Source organism: Dermacentor silvarum, chromosome 4, assembly GCF_013339745.2.
Source record: "Dermacentor silvarum isolate Dsil-2018 chromosome 4, BIME_Dsil_1.4, whole genome shotgun sequence".
Classification (NCBI taxonomy): domain Eukaryota; kingdom Metazoa; phylum Arthropoda; class Arachnida; order Ixodida; family Ixodidae; genus Dermacentor; species Dermacentor silvarum.
Window position 1 is genome coordinate 188,132,221 of NC_051157.2, and position 19,566 is coordinate 188,151,786.

The 19,566-nt window shown below is 47.7% G+C and overlaps 1 protein-coding gene across 1 annotated transcript in view; it reads left to right on the plus strand.

Moving 5' to 3' along the window:
• Positions 1-7,120, plus strand: part of LOC125944871 (uncharacterized) — a 78,078-nt gene extending 70,958 nt beyond the window's left edge. Inside the window, exons 6-7 of the mRNA XM_049666290.1 lie at positions 2,070-2,156; positions 6,740-7,120. Of these exons, the coding sequence (XP_049522247.1) occupies positions 2,070-2,156; positions 6,740-6,841 (189 nt within the window). The 3' untranslated portion in view covers positions 6,842-7,120. The remainder of the gene's footprint in view (positions 1-2,069; positions 2,157-6,739) is intronic.
• The last annotated feature ends 12,446 nt before the right edge of the window (positions 7,121-19,566 follow it).

Consider the following 19,566-nt stretch of genomic DNA (forward strand, 5'->3'; position numbering starts at 1 on the left):
GAAACAAATATCTTTTGCATTTTTAACAATGTACAGACGTGAGCAGCCTTGTCTAGAACGCGTGAACGGCGGCTTCAGGGGCTCTCCAGAGCCATCCAGCGACGTCTAACGCTATCTGCTGGGACCTAAGTCTAATAGTAGGTGCTGGGCACGTTTGGGCCCAACAACTACCGTTCGACGTCGCGGGCTGGCTCCGGAGAGCCCCGGAAGCCGCAGTTCCCGCGTTCTAGCAATACTGCTCACCTCTGTACACCTTGTTACCTAAGGGTAGGCTTCTAAAGTAAAGAAAAAAAGTACCGTAATGAATAGCAAAAGTACGGCAACACAAGCAAATTATTATTTCCCCCAGATTGAAAAGTAGCCTTTCTAAAACCACGTCTACCATGGAAATCCGTATTAAACTTTTTCAAATGTTTCCTTAAACACATACATTTCAATTTAATAATTGCAGCTGGTAAGTTCTCATGGCATATCCATATATAATTAATTTTCAGGATAGTAACAGTTTTGAGATATTCATTCTCAAAGTTTCAGGTGAAATACATAAGCCTACCACTTTTGTACTGCCATACATAAAACGGGGGTGTGATAAAAAGTTTCACTGCGTATATCTCGTAACCCTTGCGCTCTCTAGAACTCATTAGAAGTGAAGATGTCATGCCAACTTACGAGCGACAATTCATAAATTGGAATTCGTGCTGTTAAGTAACCTTTTCGAAAGTGAATTGGCCAATTTTGTCATTCATACGATTAAGCATTTTCATTTCTCGTGGGAGTAATATCAGCCGCATAGATTAATCCTGTTAAAGGGTTACAACAGAGAGCGTTAGCGTGTCCGGTATTCCGGTAAACGCAAGCGCACTGGGCGTTTTAGGAGATCAGTGTATCGGAAACGTGAACGCCCAGAATGGTGCAGCCATCTGGTGGTGCATATTTCAACGAGACAAACACAGCTGATATTGCAGTAACGAAATGTATTCTACTTCGCTGCTTGCGTTAATTTTCGGCAGTGGCGCAATCATGTGGCTGCCGAAAATGTACGCCAGTAGCAAAGTAAAATACAATTGGTTACTGCAATATTATCTGCGTTTGTCTTGTTGAGCTCTGTGTCACCAGGTGGCTCCGTGATGCAGGATGTTCATGCTTGCGTCTCCGCCAGTCCTGTGAAGCGCCCAGTACATTTGCCTTTGCCGGCATACCGGACGCTCTAAAACTGGTGAATCCCACAACAAACGTTGTTCACCGCTTTGCGTACGGAATGCGAGGTGCCATAACACCTACGCAGAGCTGGTCATAAGCGCTGCCCATGTGGCAAGGTTGGCTACGTGGCACAAAAGCAAGAAGTTATTAACATCCCTAAAATTAAAATATTTAGCTTTATGGTGTAGTTCCAGCTACTGTGAGTGCAATATCATAGAAGGTGAGCCATTACACAATGTCTCAAATTTACCTGAAAATAGCGGGGTCCATTTCATGCAGGTCGAGAAGATGAGTCTTCTATTATGACTCATCCAGAAAGAAAGGTTCAACTGAAAAGTGTCAGAGATAATGGCTTACCCAGCACCGCCAATAACTGTACGGGTGGTGTATTGAAGATGAGTCATGGCGGCTAAACATGTGATCATTCATCAAAAGTCTATTGAGATGTACTAACCCATCTAACGAAAAGAAATTGTACGGGTGCTTGATTACGCTCCAAAAGTATTCCTTACAAGCTCTTTTCGTGACGTGCCTCGAAGAAACACTTCGGAGATATGATTGTGTCCGTGCGACAAATGCGCATTGCTTGCTGTTTACAATAAAAGAAATTAGTGAGCGACCCTCTAAAATATTTCACCAGTGCTACTGCGTTAAATATGCGCAGAAAGCGCGTTATTTCGCGGTGTAGGCATGTGGCACAAATTGTGACTATTTAAAGTAAGAATGTTTTGAGAACTATATATCGACTTCTAATATCGGGTCCCATGAGTTGCGTTTGTTCTAGATTTATTGAGTATGGCATAGTCCCGAGATAACCAAAATACTCAGTCAATATGTTAATACTCTACACTTGGTGTATTCCTGTGTAGCATTTCAACGGTACTCAAGTTGGCTGCGCTTTTACTTGCAAAGGAGGGAAAGAGTTCAATTTTTTGCCGGTTGGTTGGCCATGTCTGGTAAGATTTTACATTCTTAGAGGTATAGCATTCTATTTTCTTACCAACATCAATCAAGATATGCTAAGTAAAATCAAGCGCGAAGCTGTCGCAGCCTGTGGAACTAGATATATTCCTGCACAAGCTTCTCTAACATATACAGTAAACCAGTTATACCCCGAACCAGATATATTTTATTTTCGTCAATGTATAAACTAAGCATATTTTGCAAATGTTCGCATTGTTGCATTTGAGCGTCCCACATGAGTACGTGCGAAGTGTGCACGCAGCCGTCCCCAACAAAGGAAGCAGCCATATAATACAGCCAGGGCCTTGACGACAGCTACGCAGGCATTAACCCACACATGAGCAGATATGACTGCCGTGGGTGGACTTGGTTCTTGGAAGCGGGGGTAGTACTTCCCATATTTTAACGAAGCATACCTGTGGTGTTTGTCCCCCACATGCTCTTCATTACACCATGCTTAACACAGGTACCTGTGACAACATTTTTTTCAAAAGCACCTGGGATACTTGTGAGGGGTGCTATAACGTAAAATTATTCCAGACTGTTTTGATTCCATTTTCTGCAATCAGCCGTCCACGATTGGTCAAAACATTTTCAGGCCACTCCCAACTTCGCCTGTCTGTTACGCGACGTCACGAAAACCGCGATAGCTCCCCATCTGATATAACCTGTACACACTGATTATGCATGATTAAACCGCACAAAAGAAAAATAATCATTCCTGATTCTACGCCTTTTCACCATTAGCCCTCTGCTATTGGTGCAATGTTTTCTGGCTACTCCTACTTCGCCTGTCTGTCACGCGACTTCACAAGACCGCGAAAACTCACCACGTCAAAGTGACGTGTACCGGAAAATAATTCATTATATGCCGAACAATGGATGGATGGTAATAACTGTATTGAATTGTCCTGCAGTTTTGACGATTCGGGCTCAGGTCTCCCACGACAGTACATCGAGATCTTGGCTCAGCGCCGCTTCGCGGGCCTGCTGGACAGCCCAGAGTTGGTCGCCGAGGTCGGAGCTGCGCAGAGCGGCGGCCCACCTCAGCGATAGGGTCTCGGAGTTTAATTCGTTTTTGTGTTGGGCGTTACATTCCCAAATCACTTCAAATGATAGGTTAGCACGAAGAATTTTTCGTCCTCCTCATCAAAACCTCAAAAAAGCACAGGCCGTCACTTACAGACAGTTGCAGACTAGGACATACATCACACCAACTTCCATTCCCATAGCATGTGTTTGAGTGTAGCTGTTTCCTGTTTGCATATCTTGCATGTGTCTTCTTTGTGTACTTCGGGGAATATCCGTTTGAGGTGAAACGGGTTCGGGAAGGTTTTTGTTTGCAGCTGACCTAGGGCCACTGCTTGTGCCCTGTTTATGTCTTTGTGTGGTGGTGGGAATACTCTTCTGGCTTGTTGGTACGTCTTTGTAATGGCGTTGTATGCGGTCAGTCTGTCTCGTTCGCCGAACCAAACTGAATTTTTTTTATGAATAGCCACAGACTGCCCCGTTCCGAAAGGAATAGAAGACTGACTGCCCGCCGATCTCTCAGGCCCTCGCTACTCGGCAACTGCCGGTGAGCCTATACAGGGTGTTTCAGCGAACACTTCCAAAAATTGTTAAAGGTTGCCTGTGGCAGATAGCACAATTCTATTTAATGAGCAGGTCTACTCGAAGAGGCGGACATTACTTCCACAAGAACTTGAAATGCATAATAGAATAATTAACAGAAATTCACTAATTAGGTTTTTAACTAATTAACTGATGGCCCATATTGCAATTTACAAATTGTAGCCGTGGAGTTCGCAAGGCGGATCCACTTGGAACGAATTCTCGGGATGACACCCGTTTCGAGATATTAATTCCCGTACTTTGCGGAGAAATGCATTGGCGTTCCAGTTAGGTTCTTAAGAAAACGTCGCTTTATGCACTGAAGTACAAAATTAACTGGAACGCTAATGCATTCCTCCGTAAAGTTCAGGAATTAATATCTCAAAACTGGTGTCATCCTGACAATTATTTCTAAGTGAATCCGCCTTGCGAACTCCACGGCTACAATTTGTAAGTTGCAATGTGGGCCAACAGGCAATTAGTTAAAAACCTAAGTCGTGAATTTTTTAATAGTTGATTATGCATTTCATTTTTTGTGCAAGTAATGTCCGCCTCTTCGAGTAGACCAGCTCATTAACTAGAATTGGGCTATCTGTCACAGGGAACCATAATAAACTTTTGAAAGTGTTCGCTGAAACACCCTGTATTTACTTGCACATGATAAACCTTTTTGCGTGGCAGTAAAACGTTATCGAGCCCTTTCGGCATGCATACGACATTGCTCTCCCAACTCTTCCTTGCTGAGGATCCGTTTTAACGGCATCCTTATCCTTCCGGTGCACGCCGCCGCGATTTTCGATCAGCCACCGCAAGCTAAGTAAGGCGAAGTGGACCAATCGGAGAAGTCAGCACCACCCTCTTCGTGCGGTTATCTATTTTCACTGTGCTGGCTCGGCCCCATCGAAACCGTCGCCACTAGAGCGTGCTCCTCGCCTCTTGTCAGCCAATTGGATAAGAAAAACCGCTGAGTGTAGACAATGTTATTGGTTTTGAAAGCGAACAAAGGTGACCTCCTATAAACGAGGAGAGTGTTTCATTGGGTTGGTCAGACAACGCGGCGGGTCACCGCCCGATGCTTGCGTCGGTGGTTACGTAAATTTGACGTCAGGAGTTTGGAATCTAAACAGTTTGGAATAATTTTACGTTATAGCGCCCATGGTTAGTGAAAAAAATACGGAAAAACACACTCTACAGGGTGTTTCAATTCAGCTGCACAAAATGTTTAAAAATTGCCTGTGGCAGATAGCACAGTTATAATATTTGATCTAAACTACTTGATGAGGTGGCCATTACTTCCACGAGAAATCAAAACGCCTAATTGAATATTTAACATAATTACGCTAATGACGTTTTAATTATTACTTTACGGCATATCTTTCAATCTAGGAATTACAGTCGCTGAGTTCATGCATTTCGAACGCCCATGCATTTCGTCAGACACTTCGAAAATTATTATCTCGGAACTGGTTCAGTCCTGAGAATTCGTTCCAAGTGGATACGGCTTGCGAACTCAGCAACTATTATTCGTAGATTGAAATATTGGCCGTAAAATAATTAATTAAATAGTTTGTTAGCGTATATATGTCAATTATTCAATTAGGCTTTTTGATTTCTTGTGGGTGTAATGGCGGCGTTATCGAGTAGTTAATATCAAGGAATATAATTGTGCTACCTGCCACAGACAATTTTTTAAAATTTGGTGCAGGCTAAAATGAAACGCCCTGTATACAAAAGTTCCCGTGTCCAAGCAGAAGAAACATGAAATGAAGATCTGTGTCATACGTGTCGTAATACAGTTTTGGCTTTCGGACTTCACGCGTCCAGCGTGTAACGCAAGCGGTAGGTGAGTGGCTAAGCAACAGGACAATCCTGCTGTCGCGAGTCATCTTCAGCATGCTCTAGGTGGTTGATTTGATGACCTGACAAAAGCTTCCAGGTTATCAGGACGAACGTTTCGTATATCGTAGTTTCCCTCTGGTTTTCGCTCAACCAGTACATGTACAAGAACCCGTCAATTTGCTTGCAGCTACGCCCCGTGTTCATCTGAGCGACGTAGCACCCACGTATCCAAGGCTGCAAAATCACGCCGGTTGCATTTCTGTCCTTTTCAAACATTCGGTCCCCTTGTCGAGTGCATGCGAGACAGAGATGCAAAGGTTGTCCTTGTCGTACGTCTGGACACGCATCTATCTCACATGCGCCTTAAAGCTAGTGACTGCGGACGTCTTGATGGAGCCTCGGCTTGTTCCTATGTAGTTACACGCAGCCGAAGACTAACATGGAGCCATGCCTTTCGCCAAGAGTTCACCCCAGCAAATAATGAAGAAGGATGTCCCCTGCGTCTGATTTCAGAGCCACAGCTGCTTCTAACGTAGTTGGCCTACCGACGTCTGGGAACGGAACCCCACGACTTGGGGCGCATTCATGTCGAGGCCCGCTTTAAGCTCTCGCTAATTGGATCGCACACTCGCAAGCACCTTGGCGTGGTTGAGGTGCTTCCAGCGGTCGTCGTAGATGAGATTGATGAATCCCTTGCCTTCTTTGCGCAAAGAGAAAGGGGAAGGCGCCACCAAACCCTCCGAACCCGTGTCTAGTATGGCTAAAACAGGGAAACTTACATTACTCACTTGAAATGTAATCATTTTACCGATACCCTGAACAGGGCACCGCGCTTGCTGCTTTTAGGCGTTCGTCAGCCTTCGGACTTGACGATATTTAATATACGGCTCCGTGCCACCACTGTGTCGAAACCGGTAATTCCTGATGCTGTGTTATGATGTCACCTACTTTCGAGTGCATTTGCGAAAGAAAAGCCACTTACTTGTGTAACGATGCGTTTCCAATCGTGAAATTTAGGTTGTTGCAGGCGTATTAGCCCCACTATGAATTAACAGTGCTTTTCCGAAAATAACCATATTTTTGTTTCATTTTCGTAATGTCCTCCTTACACTGCTTTTTTTTTCAGCACATTCATTCCCCGGGATCATACGTAAAAGGTACTTGCAAGAATGGAAAACGTAGGAGGAGAATTCTATGCGTGCCAGATGCTTTTAAACAACAGCGTTAAAAAGCGCGTCTACAGATCAGAGAACATAAGCAACATATTCAGAATTTGGTTCCTCTGCATCGATATCTGTTCTAAGTAGTTTAGTCTATTATGCATTGTACTATAAAGACGGATTACGTGATAATAAACTGTGCATTGAACGACTTCACTCGGGAATGTGTTGAAACTACAAAACACTTGCGCATCAGACGTCAAACAACAGAATAAACTTTTCGCAGCATACCCAGCTTTGCAGAACATTTTATTAAAATCCATTGCGAATGTAACAGTTTTTTTATCACCCAGTTCTCGCTCATGGCAGTGACTTATCCTTCTTAAAAGAAGTGTGATTTGTGGTTGACTTCATATATTGTCCTTTTTTTAATTTACTTTATATAGCAGATGGAAAACCTGACAAGAATGTCAATATACATAATTACTGACATTACGTGCGCTGGTGCAGTGGTCCTTTTCGTTGAAAGCAAAGGCAATATCATTATGCCTGTTTCTCGATAAGCAGCAATTTTAAGGAAACGTTCGTTTTTGCATTCATTAGGCGGCTGAGAAAAAACTTCATGATGTAAGTACCGTGTCGTCACAAAATGCGCAGCGGGTGTATATTCGTCTGTGTCCTGCCCGGCAGTGACTTGGAAGAAGGTGGTCGGAAGAATAGAAAACAGAGAGATAATGTGCATGTATTGTGATCTTGCTGGAAGAGTAAGTATTGTAATTGTTAGAAGAAATATGATGCCTAGTACATCTGGCGAATGAGAAATTAACATTCTTGAATAAATGGAGTGGGTGGAAACGGTTTAGGAAGCAGGCCCACGTTATAGTTAACAAATAAAACAAGAAGTTCGGGGCTTTGTAAAGTTTTGATTGGTAAGGATAATAGAACAGCATCCTCATAAAAGTTAAGGGGCATTTGAATAATCATATAAGTGTCGGTTCATGTCCATGTTCGGTCGTCTGTGTAAATTGAAAAGTAAACCAAAGTGTCCTCTGGAGAATACACAGCAACACCAGTGTTACATCGTGCACTTTTAGTCCAGCCATTGTTGAATACTGGTTTGCGCATCGTATTAATTGAAACCGGTTACTGACTGTCTTCAGCTGCCGTTGACGCGGTACTTGTAGCGTTCATAAAAGTTTCAGGTCCATGTAGTGCAAAATATAACAGTGTATAGAGGGTGAATAGCACCATCAGTTACATTCTGAGAGCACATAGGGCCGCGCTAAAACTGAAAGTATACTTTTAGTAAAAAAATATAATTGCAGTTCATGAGTGATGGTTGCCCCCACGATCTGCATCACCAGCCCCCTCATTATCTGTTACATATCTGGGTCATAGAAAAAACTGGAATTTAAGAATATGCACAGTGTTAGCTGCCATGTGGTGTAGGTACCAGAATACACAACTAATCCCTAACTCGAACCAAAAGTCGTAACTGAAGCAGAGTTTTAGCCAAACTTGAATTCGAACGCAAACCGACATTCTTCAAACGTGCCTAAAGGGCCCCTCACCAGGTCTGGCTATCTTGAGCTGACAAGCGCAGTGCATACAATACGCGCTAACGTTCGTGTCTGGTAAGTATTACAGCGGTACGCGCCGCGGAAACAGGTTAAAGCTCGTCAAAGACCCAGTGCGTAAATGTTCCCTCTATCGCGCTCACAAAAGACGAAGTCGAGTTCGCAGGACGGAATGGGTGCAATTGAACTCCGTGTTTATGGATATGGCGCTATCGCGTTTTCACTTGCAATATCAATGACGTCATAGATTCTAGTTTCTTTTTTACGACCCAACGAGCTAGGCACAAGTTGTTTCTTCTTTTAGCGCTATAGAAACGTCAAGTCAAAGATGTGAATCAATTTCAGATAGTCTGTGAAACACGTACTTCATACATCAGCTCCGGTCAAGACCCATACCTCCAATCTAATTTTTTATACAAATATTCCTTCTCGCAGGCTTGCGAGTTGCCTATACAGTGCCAGTACTTAAATTTTATACAAATATTTCTTCTCGCAGGCTTGCGAGTTGCCTATACGGTGCCAGTACTTAAACAAGGTGACAGGAACGTTGTAAGCACCTATCGCCCAGTCTTTATCCTACCCATTTATTCTAAAGGTATAAAAAGATATTGAATTCAAGAAGAATATCTTCATTAACAAGCACAAACTCCTTCGTCACTTCAAACTTGGTTCACGCTAGACTCACGCTAGACCCGAACATTCATGGCATGACCTCCGATATCAAACGCTGGACTCCTCTCCCCTTCTCGAACTATCCGTCAGGGAGTTGACGCGTGCGGAACGATAGTGCGAAACAAGTTTCCGGCTAAACCGGACGCGAGTACGAAACGAGCGCTTGGGCGTACGCATGACACGTCACGCGCGCGAGCGCTTGGGCGCCCGCGCGCACGTCACGAAAGCGGGCTGCTCTCATTGGTCTCCTTCATCCGCAGCACGCGGCAAACCGCAAAAAATCGGTCCAAGAGCGATCCCTCCCGCGGCAAGAAAAAATGTCACAGTTTCGCCCTAAGGGCGAAGCAATGAATGCGATAGCAACACAGCAATGTCATACGAAGTAAGGTGAGCGGCCTTGGTAGCAATATGAATTGTAGTAAACATGAGCTGATTAAGTAAGCAGGTGTGCTGCGGCGTAAGTAGACCGACATGAAGAGAGACTCGATGACCACGGTGGTGTCGATGAGAAGCGCTTACCGTGGGCAGCGCGTGCGAAGGGACACACCTGTAGTGCTGCACTGCCGATCTGGGCAGCATTGCATGTGTAGCGTGCGTTGGAAAATGTGGCCCGACTATTACTAACTGAATGAACAAGCGTGGTGTGAGCGCGCACAAACAAACATGAATAGATCACACAGAATGACTGCAGCCAACGACTGTGAAAACGCTGGCAACGAGCGCATACGCCGCGCAGCGGGCGAAGGTACGTGCGGTATATCGCTTCAACGGAAACTGAGCGGCGCATGCACGGCGCATAAAGGTGGGAGCCGTGTGGAGATAAGAGACTGTGCGGGCGAGCGAACTACGAGCGCGGTTGTTGGCAGAGTAGAAGTGCGCCCCCCCCCCCCCGCGCTCCCTCCGGCGCTGGCTTCCCGCTTCCTTGCTTGCGCGTGGGTGATTGAGTGCGTTCGCTCTCCGTGATAGCACGCGTCCCCGCACGCTTCCGCTCGGGCATACGGTGCGCGGCGAAGATTTTATCTATAGGGAACCTCACGGCGACGGCGACGACGACGGCGACGGCAGAAATCCGGTTGAAGTGTCCATATAATTGCTATCGCAATAAAACCGCTTTCGCGGCTCGGCGCGGAGACGGCGAGGCTTTGGTGTCGCCGCGGCCATAGGGTACGGCCACGCTAGCGGCAACAACGCGCGGCAACGCGTCATGCCGCGCGCGCGTAATAGCGGCAGGAATCGGGGGTTTTGCGGCGCGCCGCGTGAAATGGGTTGAGACCCATTTCTGCGGCAAATGCCGCGTGCCGCGAGATGAAGAACCAATCAAGAGCTACGAGGGTCACGTCACGAAACATCACAACTAAAACCCCTCAATAAGAAAAGTAGCGCCATCTCCTCTCTCCTCCTCCTGCGCCCGCGCTCTCTCTCTTCTGTCGACCGTGGGTCGCCCTACGCGGTGTTGAACTTGCAGACGCTCTCCGAATGAAACGCTGTGGCTACGTGTCGCTCGCGCTCTTTAACTCGTATTTTGATCGGAATTTTTCACGTTATATTATGACTGGCTGCCGAAACAACGCGAGGACGCATAAATGCCGTTGCGCTTAGATGGCTGTACTATTAGCGGTGATACAGCGAGCCTAAAGCCTCAAAGTCGGTCTTTAACTGAGCCATGCCACGCGCGACCTCGGCGTTGGTTGACCTAGCGCCGTCATCTCCGCGTTTCACTAGCTCCAGTCCCTTGTTGACCAGCGGCTAACATGCACAGCGGGCCTCTAACAATGACTACGCTGCGGGAGTGAATGATCCACCAGCTGTATATATGCAGTTGTCGGACAGGTTTCACTGACTAGTGAGCTACCGATCATTCGGCGGAAGCGGTCCGTCGATGATGAGGCTAGTGGGTCCGCTCACTTGCAGGAAGCTTTACACTACTCCACACATTTATTTTTTTAATTTTTGTTTGCAGATTTGAGTATCGCGGCAGCGGTCATCTTACAGGTGTATGCGAGGCTGCTACTCCGGTCTCGCATAGCGATTCTTCCGTTTTGCGAAAGAATCACTCGCTTACCTCACACAGCCGGGACCATTGTGTTGGGTTGAAATCAGCCCGGCTTATTCTTTGAAGCCAGACTTTCCTCTACGCCGCGTATCGCTTCGCAGATAGAATCCGGAAGAGTCGCTTGCCGTCTGTTTAGCGTGTTCTGCACTCGAATGCCGAGCAACACGGCATCGCGAACACTACGCCTTAAAAGCGCAAAGGAGACGCGATGCGTGGTGCCTCCATACGCCACTCGCAATGGTCTGGCACCGCGATGGCGGCGGGAGCAAAAAAAAAGCAAGAAAAAAAGCGCGAGAGAGAATGTGACAGAATTCGGCCAATCGTAGGGCCGAGCGCCGAGAGACCGTGCCGGAGAGGAGGAAAGCGGCGATCTTCGAAACATGGCGCTACTTTCTTTATTGAGGGACTTTAATCACAACCGGACCGCCTCCGGTCCGCGCCGGGTTTTCAATCGACGATCGTCGTCTCTCGCATGAAACAATGAGTGCTCGCGGTGTTGCTCGCGCGCTCGGAGAGCGCGGGAGAACTTATCGTGCTGCCACGGGCCGAAGAAGAAGAAATAAACCTTATTATAACGTGAAAGGGCGAATGTGGTTGGGGCCCTTAGTCCAGGGCCCAGACGCGCTTGCCACGGTGGCCTCGCGGCAAGGCGCTGACGCGCGGCAACTTGCCGCTCGCGGCATGACGCGCGCGTTTTTTGCCGCTAGCGTGGCCGTACCCATGGAGAAACATATTGATCCTTTTCGCGGAGCAGTTTGCTCTAGAGGAACGAGATGACGCATTAGGCCGCGCGCCATTCGTTGCCTCAGTGAATGCGCACAATACGAAACAATTACTACTTCCACGCTGCTACTGTGCGATCAGCTGTCAAAAATGCAACTGGGTGTGCGCTAATGCACTGTGCTCAATTCATACTGCAAAATGTGTAACGATAAAGGGAAGACGTGTGTGGTAGTTCGCTGCAAAAAATAATGATTCACGTGTTAATTAATGGAATGAACCAGTGTCCCCGCTGCTGCATGAGGACTGCCTGTGTTGCAGCACTTTGCGATGCACGGCTTTCCTCAAGAATAAAAAAAATTGAAATTCATCCGCCTGGGCTGTATAGCTAACCTCCAAAAAAAGGACTTCCACTCCGGAATGGCAGCACTTGGGAGTGAGTACCGCTCGTTACAAAATGAAGTAGTGCCACTTACTGGCATAGTAAGTTTCTCGCACGTTATCTACACACATCCACCCTTACTCGCACAAAAACTTACGCCCACCCTATCGCCAACGTGTGAGTGAATAGGCGCACGCTTGAATTAATGTGCCGAAGCATGAGTGACGGCGACTACACCGACAAGACACGAATGTTGGAAGCTGAATGTTTCGTGACGGTGCACAGAGTAAGCGAGGGACTAGCGATAATACGTCTTTGCTAAGATCTACCGTAAGATACAGAACATTTATATTCCAAACTTTTTGCGCAGCAAGAACAAATTTATCGCAGCAGAGCACACCCGCGAGTGATTACGCTGAAAATAAACAATCAGATAGTGGCCCCACCGAGGAACTTTACTGAGTCAGAAACAGGAAAAGCCACTGCTTCAAAATGTTTTCCAAATAAAGAACGAAGAGAACACTGATTCTCATTCAATTCATAAGAGGAAAGTTTAGACAGCTTAGAATACATTTCTAGCCCCGCTTTTAGTACAAGCACCGTATACGCTGCTCACTCCGTTTGGACAAGGCGTGAAGAGCTCTGAAAGCACTTACATGTCCTCTGAAGCTGCGGCCAAAGCTTCGTGTCGTGCACGCAGTCACCGTCTACGATACGCGTCGAAACAAAGGTTTGCTGCGCCGCACCCGCGTCACGCGCTTGCATTGTAAATGCGGAGGCAAAGGAGGCGGCTAAGGCAAGCAATGGGCGCGTCACCACGTGATCAAACATGCCAGCGCCCACGAGGGCACCCCGAAAAGGCTCAATAGGTAAAGAGAGGACACTCCCGTAGGGCTCTGCGGCCGAGCTACTGCACTGCCGCCCATAGAGTTAATATACCTGACTCTAGAGGCAAAGCTCGGCTGAAAAAGGAGGGACTGCTAGAGCGCCGCCATCTTGTCGACGCCATCTTGTAACTTGTCAATGTGGCCAGCGCAATTATTTTTGAGAGATGAAAACAGGTATAGGTCGCCTTATGCTGTGTCATAGAAAAACGAATACCTGATGGCTTTATGAAGGTGATGTGTGAATATTAAGCTTACAGGAAGCACTTGCTAACGTAATTTATGCAATTCACGATGTACTCATTCATTCAATAACGCGAGTTTCGGTTACGGATATTTTTTATTTGTGTTTTCGGATGCGTGGTAGTTTTGTTATGGGTGTTCTGTGGTTTCGTTTGGTATAGTTTAGCTGTGAAATGTGATCACGCGACGACATCGGTTGACGCGATGGCACCTTCGTGCCGTTTCAGCAAGCCTAAAGCTCCAAAGGGCACTGGCATTTCCCTTCACACGTAAGTACACGTGTCTGACTTGTGGGGTCTCACACGGCTCTTGGGACAAAGGAACGACAACACACTGGTGCAAACAAAGGGGCATTTATTGCGCCTGTCATACACTAATGCACGCTCGCCGAATTACTACCAATAGAACATTCACATGGGCGCGCGACAAATCAAGGAAGTCCGACTCACCGCGACCCGATAGCGAGCGAATATGTTCGCCCCATGCTGTGATACCATCCCCTAGTCGTTCACGTGTACGGTCACGCGAACGGTGGTGCGTTCGAACGATCCGTGTTCGTCCATACCGGTGTCCTGCTCTTGGCCTCGCGCGCCGCAACCACCACGACCACCGCCAGCGCTTAGCCACGCGGTGAAGCCGGATTACAGGAGACGCGTGAGAGTCGCGCATCCCACATCCCCCCAACCTGAAATCACTACACATACTCCGGCGAAACATGTCACACGGTCTATCAACGCGCGCATCGCGAACAAAAGTTAGTACCTGCGACAACTAGTGGCCGCGCCGAAGAAATGTCCGCACGTTATCCACAACATACGAGCCGACATTGTCTCTGGGGCTCGCCGCTGGCGTCCGTTGGTCACAGCACCACGTCGTCAGATTCGATGGCACGACTCCAGCCCAGGATTCCGGAAACGGTGACGCAGAAGTCGGCACGAGCAAGCGTCGCTCACGCCGACGCGCCCTGCCGGCGAGAGCCTCTGTAGCCGTTGGTGACTGCCGGCTCTTTTCCCAGCCGCCGAGGGTTGCGAGCCGGACACAGGTGGCCGCTGAAATCGCTGCGCCGAACTGGCCACAGGCATCTCCATCGCCTGGGGTAGCTCGATTGTAGTCCGGGGCAGCAGCGCTGACGATGCGCAGGTGACAGCAAACCAGGGGTGACTTCGCTCACGCTGCGTACACTCTACGCACTCGACAAACACTAAAGTAGTGCAAGGGAGAGGAATTCTGTATGCGCATCGCCCACGTGGTACGATGTCAATTCAGCTAGCAAAATTTCGGGCGGCATTTGAGATGCTAACTTCATGTCAACAAAGCTTACTTTCTTGAGTCGAACGAGTAATTTCAATTAGTGCGAGGCTAACTAGAATGAGGGAAGCAGAGTGCGACACCTCAACGCCACGGTCCACCAGGTTGTGTCCCTCAACGAGCGACAGGCGGATTTGTTAAGCCTTAGGCCTAATGCGTCGCTACTTTGACAACAACCGGCTTCAAAAAAAAAAAAAAAACACCAACCAAAATGGGCACAGCAGGCAGCTGCGAGGAGACGCGTTAGCTCTGTGAGGTGGTCGTACCCCGCTCGGTGCACACAGCATCCGAGTTGACGGCGCCCACCGTCCCAGACGGTGTCAGAGCGCCCGGTGCCAGGCCGCAATACCAGTCAGCCCGTAGTGACACTCGTGGCTAGAGCTCTGCACGGGCCCGGGCCGGCCCGAAAGCCCGTGCCCGGCCCGGCCCGCGGGCCGTTTTTTTGCGTTTTTTTGGCGGGCTCGCTCCGGGCCCGGGCTTAAGGACACGGGCCCGGGCCGGGCTCGGGCTTGAGGCCGCGGGCCCGGGCCGGACTCGGGCTTGAAGCCACGGGCCCGGGCCAGACTCGGGCCCGCTCATTAAAGGACTTAAGTAGGCCTTCGAGCACACTCAACCGTTATGCATTGCATGGTTCAATGCATTCTGTGCCAAGCTGAAGTCACACGTGAAAAATGACTGTCATCATCATCATCAGTCTATATTTATGTCCACTGCAGGACGAAGGCCTCTCCCTGCGATCTCCCATTAACCCTGTCTTGCAATAGGTGATTCCAATTTGCGCCTGCGAATTTTCTAACTTCATCACCCCACCTAGTTTTCTGCCATCCTAGACTGCGCTTCCCTTCTCTTCGTATCCATTCTGTAGCTCTAATGGTCCATCGGTTATCCATCCTACGTATTACATGGCCTGCCCAGCTTCATTTTTTCCGCTTAATGTCAACTAGAATATCGGTTATCCCCGTTCTATGATTCACACCGCTCTCTTGACTGTATATCTTATCGGATGACTGTATATCTTATCGAAGAAAATAGTAAAACAGATGATGTTCTCATTTTAACAGCCGAGCTGTTTCAGCCGGGCGCAATGTGTCTGCTGAATCCAAAAAAAGTGTGCCGATGCTGGTAGCAGTGTAGAAAGGGTCCAAGCGCAATGACACATACACCTGTGGATTAGCGAAGCTGAGCCTGGATAAGTCCAGCTAAGAATGGTGGGGACTACTTAAACTTAGGCAGTCATCGATAGGCAATTGATAGCCAATCACTAGCTAGTCGATAATTGATCAATAACCAATAAATTCCGGAAACTTCTGTAGGTGACTTGGTAGTGCTTAGCCTAGCCCAAATACGTGGCCAATATCTTGCGATAGAAAATAGAAAGCCAATAAATAGCTAATCGATATTCAATCAATTATAAATAAATTACGGGGAATTTTGGGGATGACTTGGTAGTGCTTAGCCTAGCCCAAAAGCCAGGACTAACTAGGTGCCTATCAGGTCCGCTGTCTCTTTAGCATTGCGCCGGCAGTGCTACGCTATTTTTATTTTCCACAAAAACAAACATTGTTTCCGCGTAAGGAAAAATAAATTATACAAAGAACCACTCCTCAAACCATTTCCATGTTATCGCTTTTGCGATTGCACTATTACCAGTGTCGATACTATTGCATTATTTTAGCTCTAAGACCAGTTACTTTTGTGCTTCAATGCATAAAACAGCGTTTTCCTCAAAAAGTTAACTGGAACGCCCATTCATTTCGTCGGACACTTTGAAAATTAATATCTCGAAACTGGTTCAGTCCTGAGAATTCATTCCAAGTGGATACGTCTTGCGAACTCAGCGGTTATAATTCGTAGATTGAAAGATGTACCGTAAAATGAATAATTAAAAAGTTAATTAGCGTAATTATGTTAAATATTCAATTACGCGTTTTCACCATCCATTAGGCCAGCCTCGTCAGAATTAGCTAGGAACTACATAAAACAATTATCCTCTTTAGAGCGTCGTCGCATTAATGCGAACACAAAAAATTCTGAGATATGGTCAATTCCATACTTCAGAACACTCTATAAGCATCAGTTGTTAATACATAACCTACCATTCACTTTGAACAAATACAAAAATGTCGATAATTTCAGTAAGAAAGAACTCAGCCCATACGTTGGTAGCTTGTAATATATCTGATGTGATTATCATTCTGCCTTCGTTTATGGCTCTGAGTATATAATGTACATCCTGTTTCGTTTTATTAGCAAATGTTAATCTTGTAAAATTCAGTCTCATGCTATGTTGTATAGCTGGTGTTGCCTTCTTTTGTATAGCTAGTATTGCTATTGTATAGGCTGATGATGATGATGATGATTGCTATTGTAGTGTGGTTTAAATGCATTCTGTTAAAACTTTTCCCAATTCTCTTAACTCGCCGTGACGGAAATATTCTGTTTTTCCGTTCATAGCTATTTCGTCAGTGAGCAATTCCAGCGACAGCTGGAAATATATGTGAATTAGTGTACATGTGCGCACTACGTTTGCTGACGTACTATTGCCTTGCCTGGTGTTTTGGGTCACGTCAAGCTACGTATGTAGCTTTTAGTCCAAAATGACCGTCAAGCATGTAAATTGGAGAATAAATTGATTTGATTTGATTGATTTTGTCGGACACATTTTTGAAAATTATTATCTCGAAACTGGTTCATTCCTGAGAATTCGTTCCAAGTGGATACGCCTGCGAACTCAGAGGCTATAATTCGTAGATTGAAAGATGTGCCGTAAAATAATAATGAAAAAGTTAATTAGCGTAATTATGTTAATTCTTCAATTAGGCGTTCTGTTTTCTCTTGGAAGTAATGACCGCCTCATCGAGTAGTTTAGATCAAGGATTATTATAGAATTGTGCAATCTGCAACAGGCAATATTGAAAAATTTGGTTCAGCTAAAATGAAACACCCTGTATATTTGCATACTAAATGACATCATAGAACCATATCGTACAAATCAAGGTAAGTGCATGGGCACCAGCGGAAAAATAGCAGCACAGGCAATAGGCCGGATTACTGATGTTCCCGTGGGAGAAACAAAGATTTCGGTCTTTTATTGCTTATACACTGCAGCTGATTAAACCTCGAGAACGTGAGGCTGAAAGATACGGTAGAATGTCTAAGTAAAAAAAAAAGATTTTTTTTCTCTTACAGGCCGGGCCTGGTCATGCACACGCGGGCCTTAGCTAAGCTTAGCAAAGCTAAACCCTAGCTAAGCTTAGCCCTAGCTAAGCCCTAGCTAAGCTAGCTAACGCCCGGGCCCGGGCTGGGCCCGGGCTCAATAGCACGGGCCCGGGTCGGGCCCGGTCTTGGAACCACGGGCCCGGGCCGGGCCCGGGCTGGTCTCGGTCATGTACGCCCGGGCCCAGGCCGGGCTCTGGCTCTGTATTATGGGCCCGGGCTGGGCTCGGGCCTTGTAAAGCGGGCCTGGGCCGGGCTCGGGCCGAAAAATTCGGCCCGTGCAGTGCTCTACTCGTGGCCCGCGGCCACCCGTCTCCCTTAGCCGCAACTTCCGAAGTCAAAGAGATAGAAGAAGCTATTCACAAAAGAAATTCGGACCACCCACGAGGCTTCCGTACTCACCCGCTTGATGCTTGCCAATGCTCCGCGGGCGCTAGGCCTCGCTCTCCCAGGATGCAGGCCACCTGGCTCTCGTACCGACGAGTGTACTTCAACAAAACACTCGCGAAAAGGCTTAGCATGTTCAAAAGTTCGAACACGCTACAGCAACCGTCGCCTCACTCAAGAAAGCACGCCACCGACACTAGCGATCAAAATCCACGCTATAATACGCTTCGGTTGAAGCAAAGGTTGTCTTGAACCGAGCAAAACTCAAAATTATCGTTCTATGCCCCAAGAGGTCCACGTTGGGCAGCCAGATGTGGGGTCTCACACGGGCTCTTGGGACAAAGGAACGAGAACACACTGTTGCAAACAAAGGGGCATTTATTGCGCCTTTCATACACTAATGCACGCTAGCCCAATTACTACCAATAGAACATTCACATGGGCGCGCGACAAATCAAGGAAGTCCGACTGACCGTGACCCGATAGCGAGAGAATATGTGTGCCCTATGCTGTGACACCATCGCCTAGTCGTTCACGTGTATGGTCACGCGTTCCGCCACCGCGTATGGAACGCGGTGGCGCGTTCGAACGATCCGTGTTCGTCCAAACCGGTGTCCTGCTCTTAGCCTCGTGAGACGGTCCCGCGAAGCGGGCCGGCGCACGCGCTAAGCATTCGTAGGTGTTCGTCGCCGATCCCAAGGCAAAGAGCAAGCGCCTTCGACCTTTTTCTCCCAAGTCACCCCGCCGTTCGGTGGCGTTAGCATCGCGACACTCGCGCCATCTCTCGCAATGCGCCGCAAACACCACGACCGCCGCCAGCGCTTAGCCACGCGGTGAAGCCGGATTACAGGAGACGCGTGAGAGTCGCGCATCCCCACACACTTGTTCAGAACATCACGCGAGTAGACAGCTTTCTTGATTCATCGCAATCGTTCGAGAAGCATCACGTTACAGCTTGTTATTGCGATAGCAATTATATGGACACTTCAACCGTATTTCTGCCGTCGCCGTCGCCGTGAGGTTCCGTATAGATTCCAAGGGCGATAAAATCGTCGCCGCGCGCCGTATGCGCGAGCGAAAGCGCGCGGGGGACGCGTGCTATCACGGATGGCGAACCCCCGCGCGCTATCACGGAGAGCGAACGCTCGGCGGAAAGCAAACGCGACCGTCGCGTGGGGGTCTAGCCACTGTAGGGGGGGGTATGGGAGGGAGGGAGGCGGGGCGGCGCTGTGCTCCGGCACCAAAGGCGTATCTTGCCACTCAATCTCCCACGCGAAAGCAACAAAGCGGGAAGAGGGGGGGGGGGCAGCTTCTCCTCTGCCAACAACTTCTCCTTCGCAGTTTTCCCGGG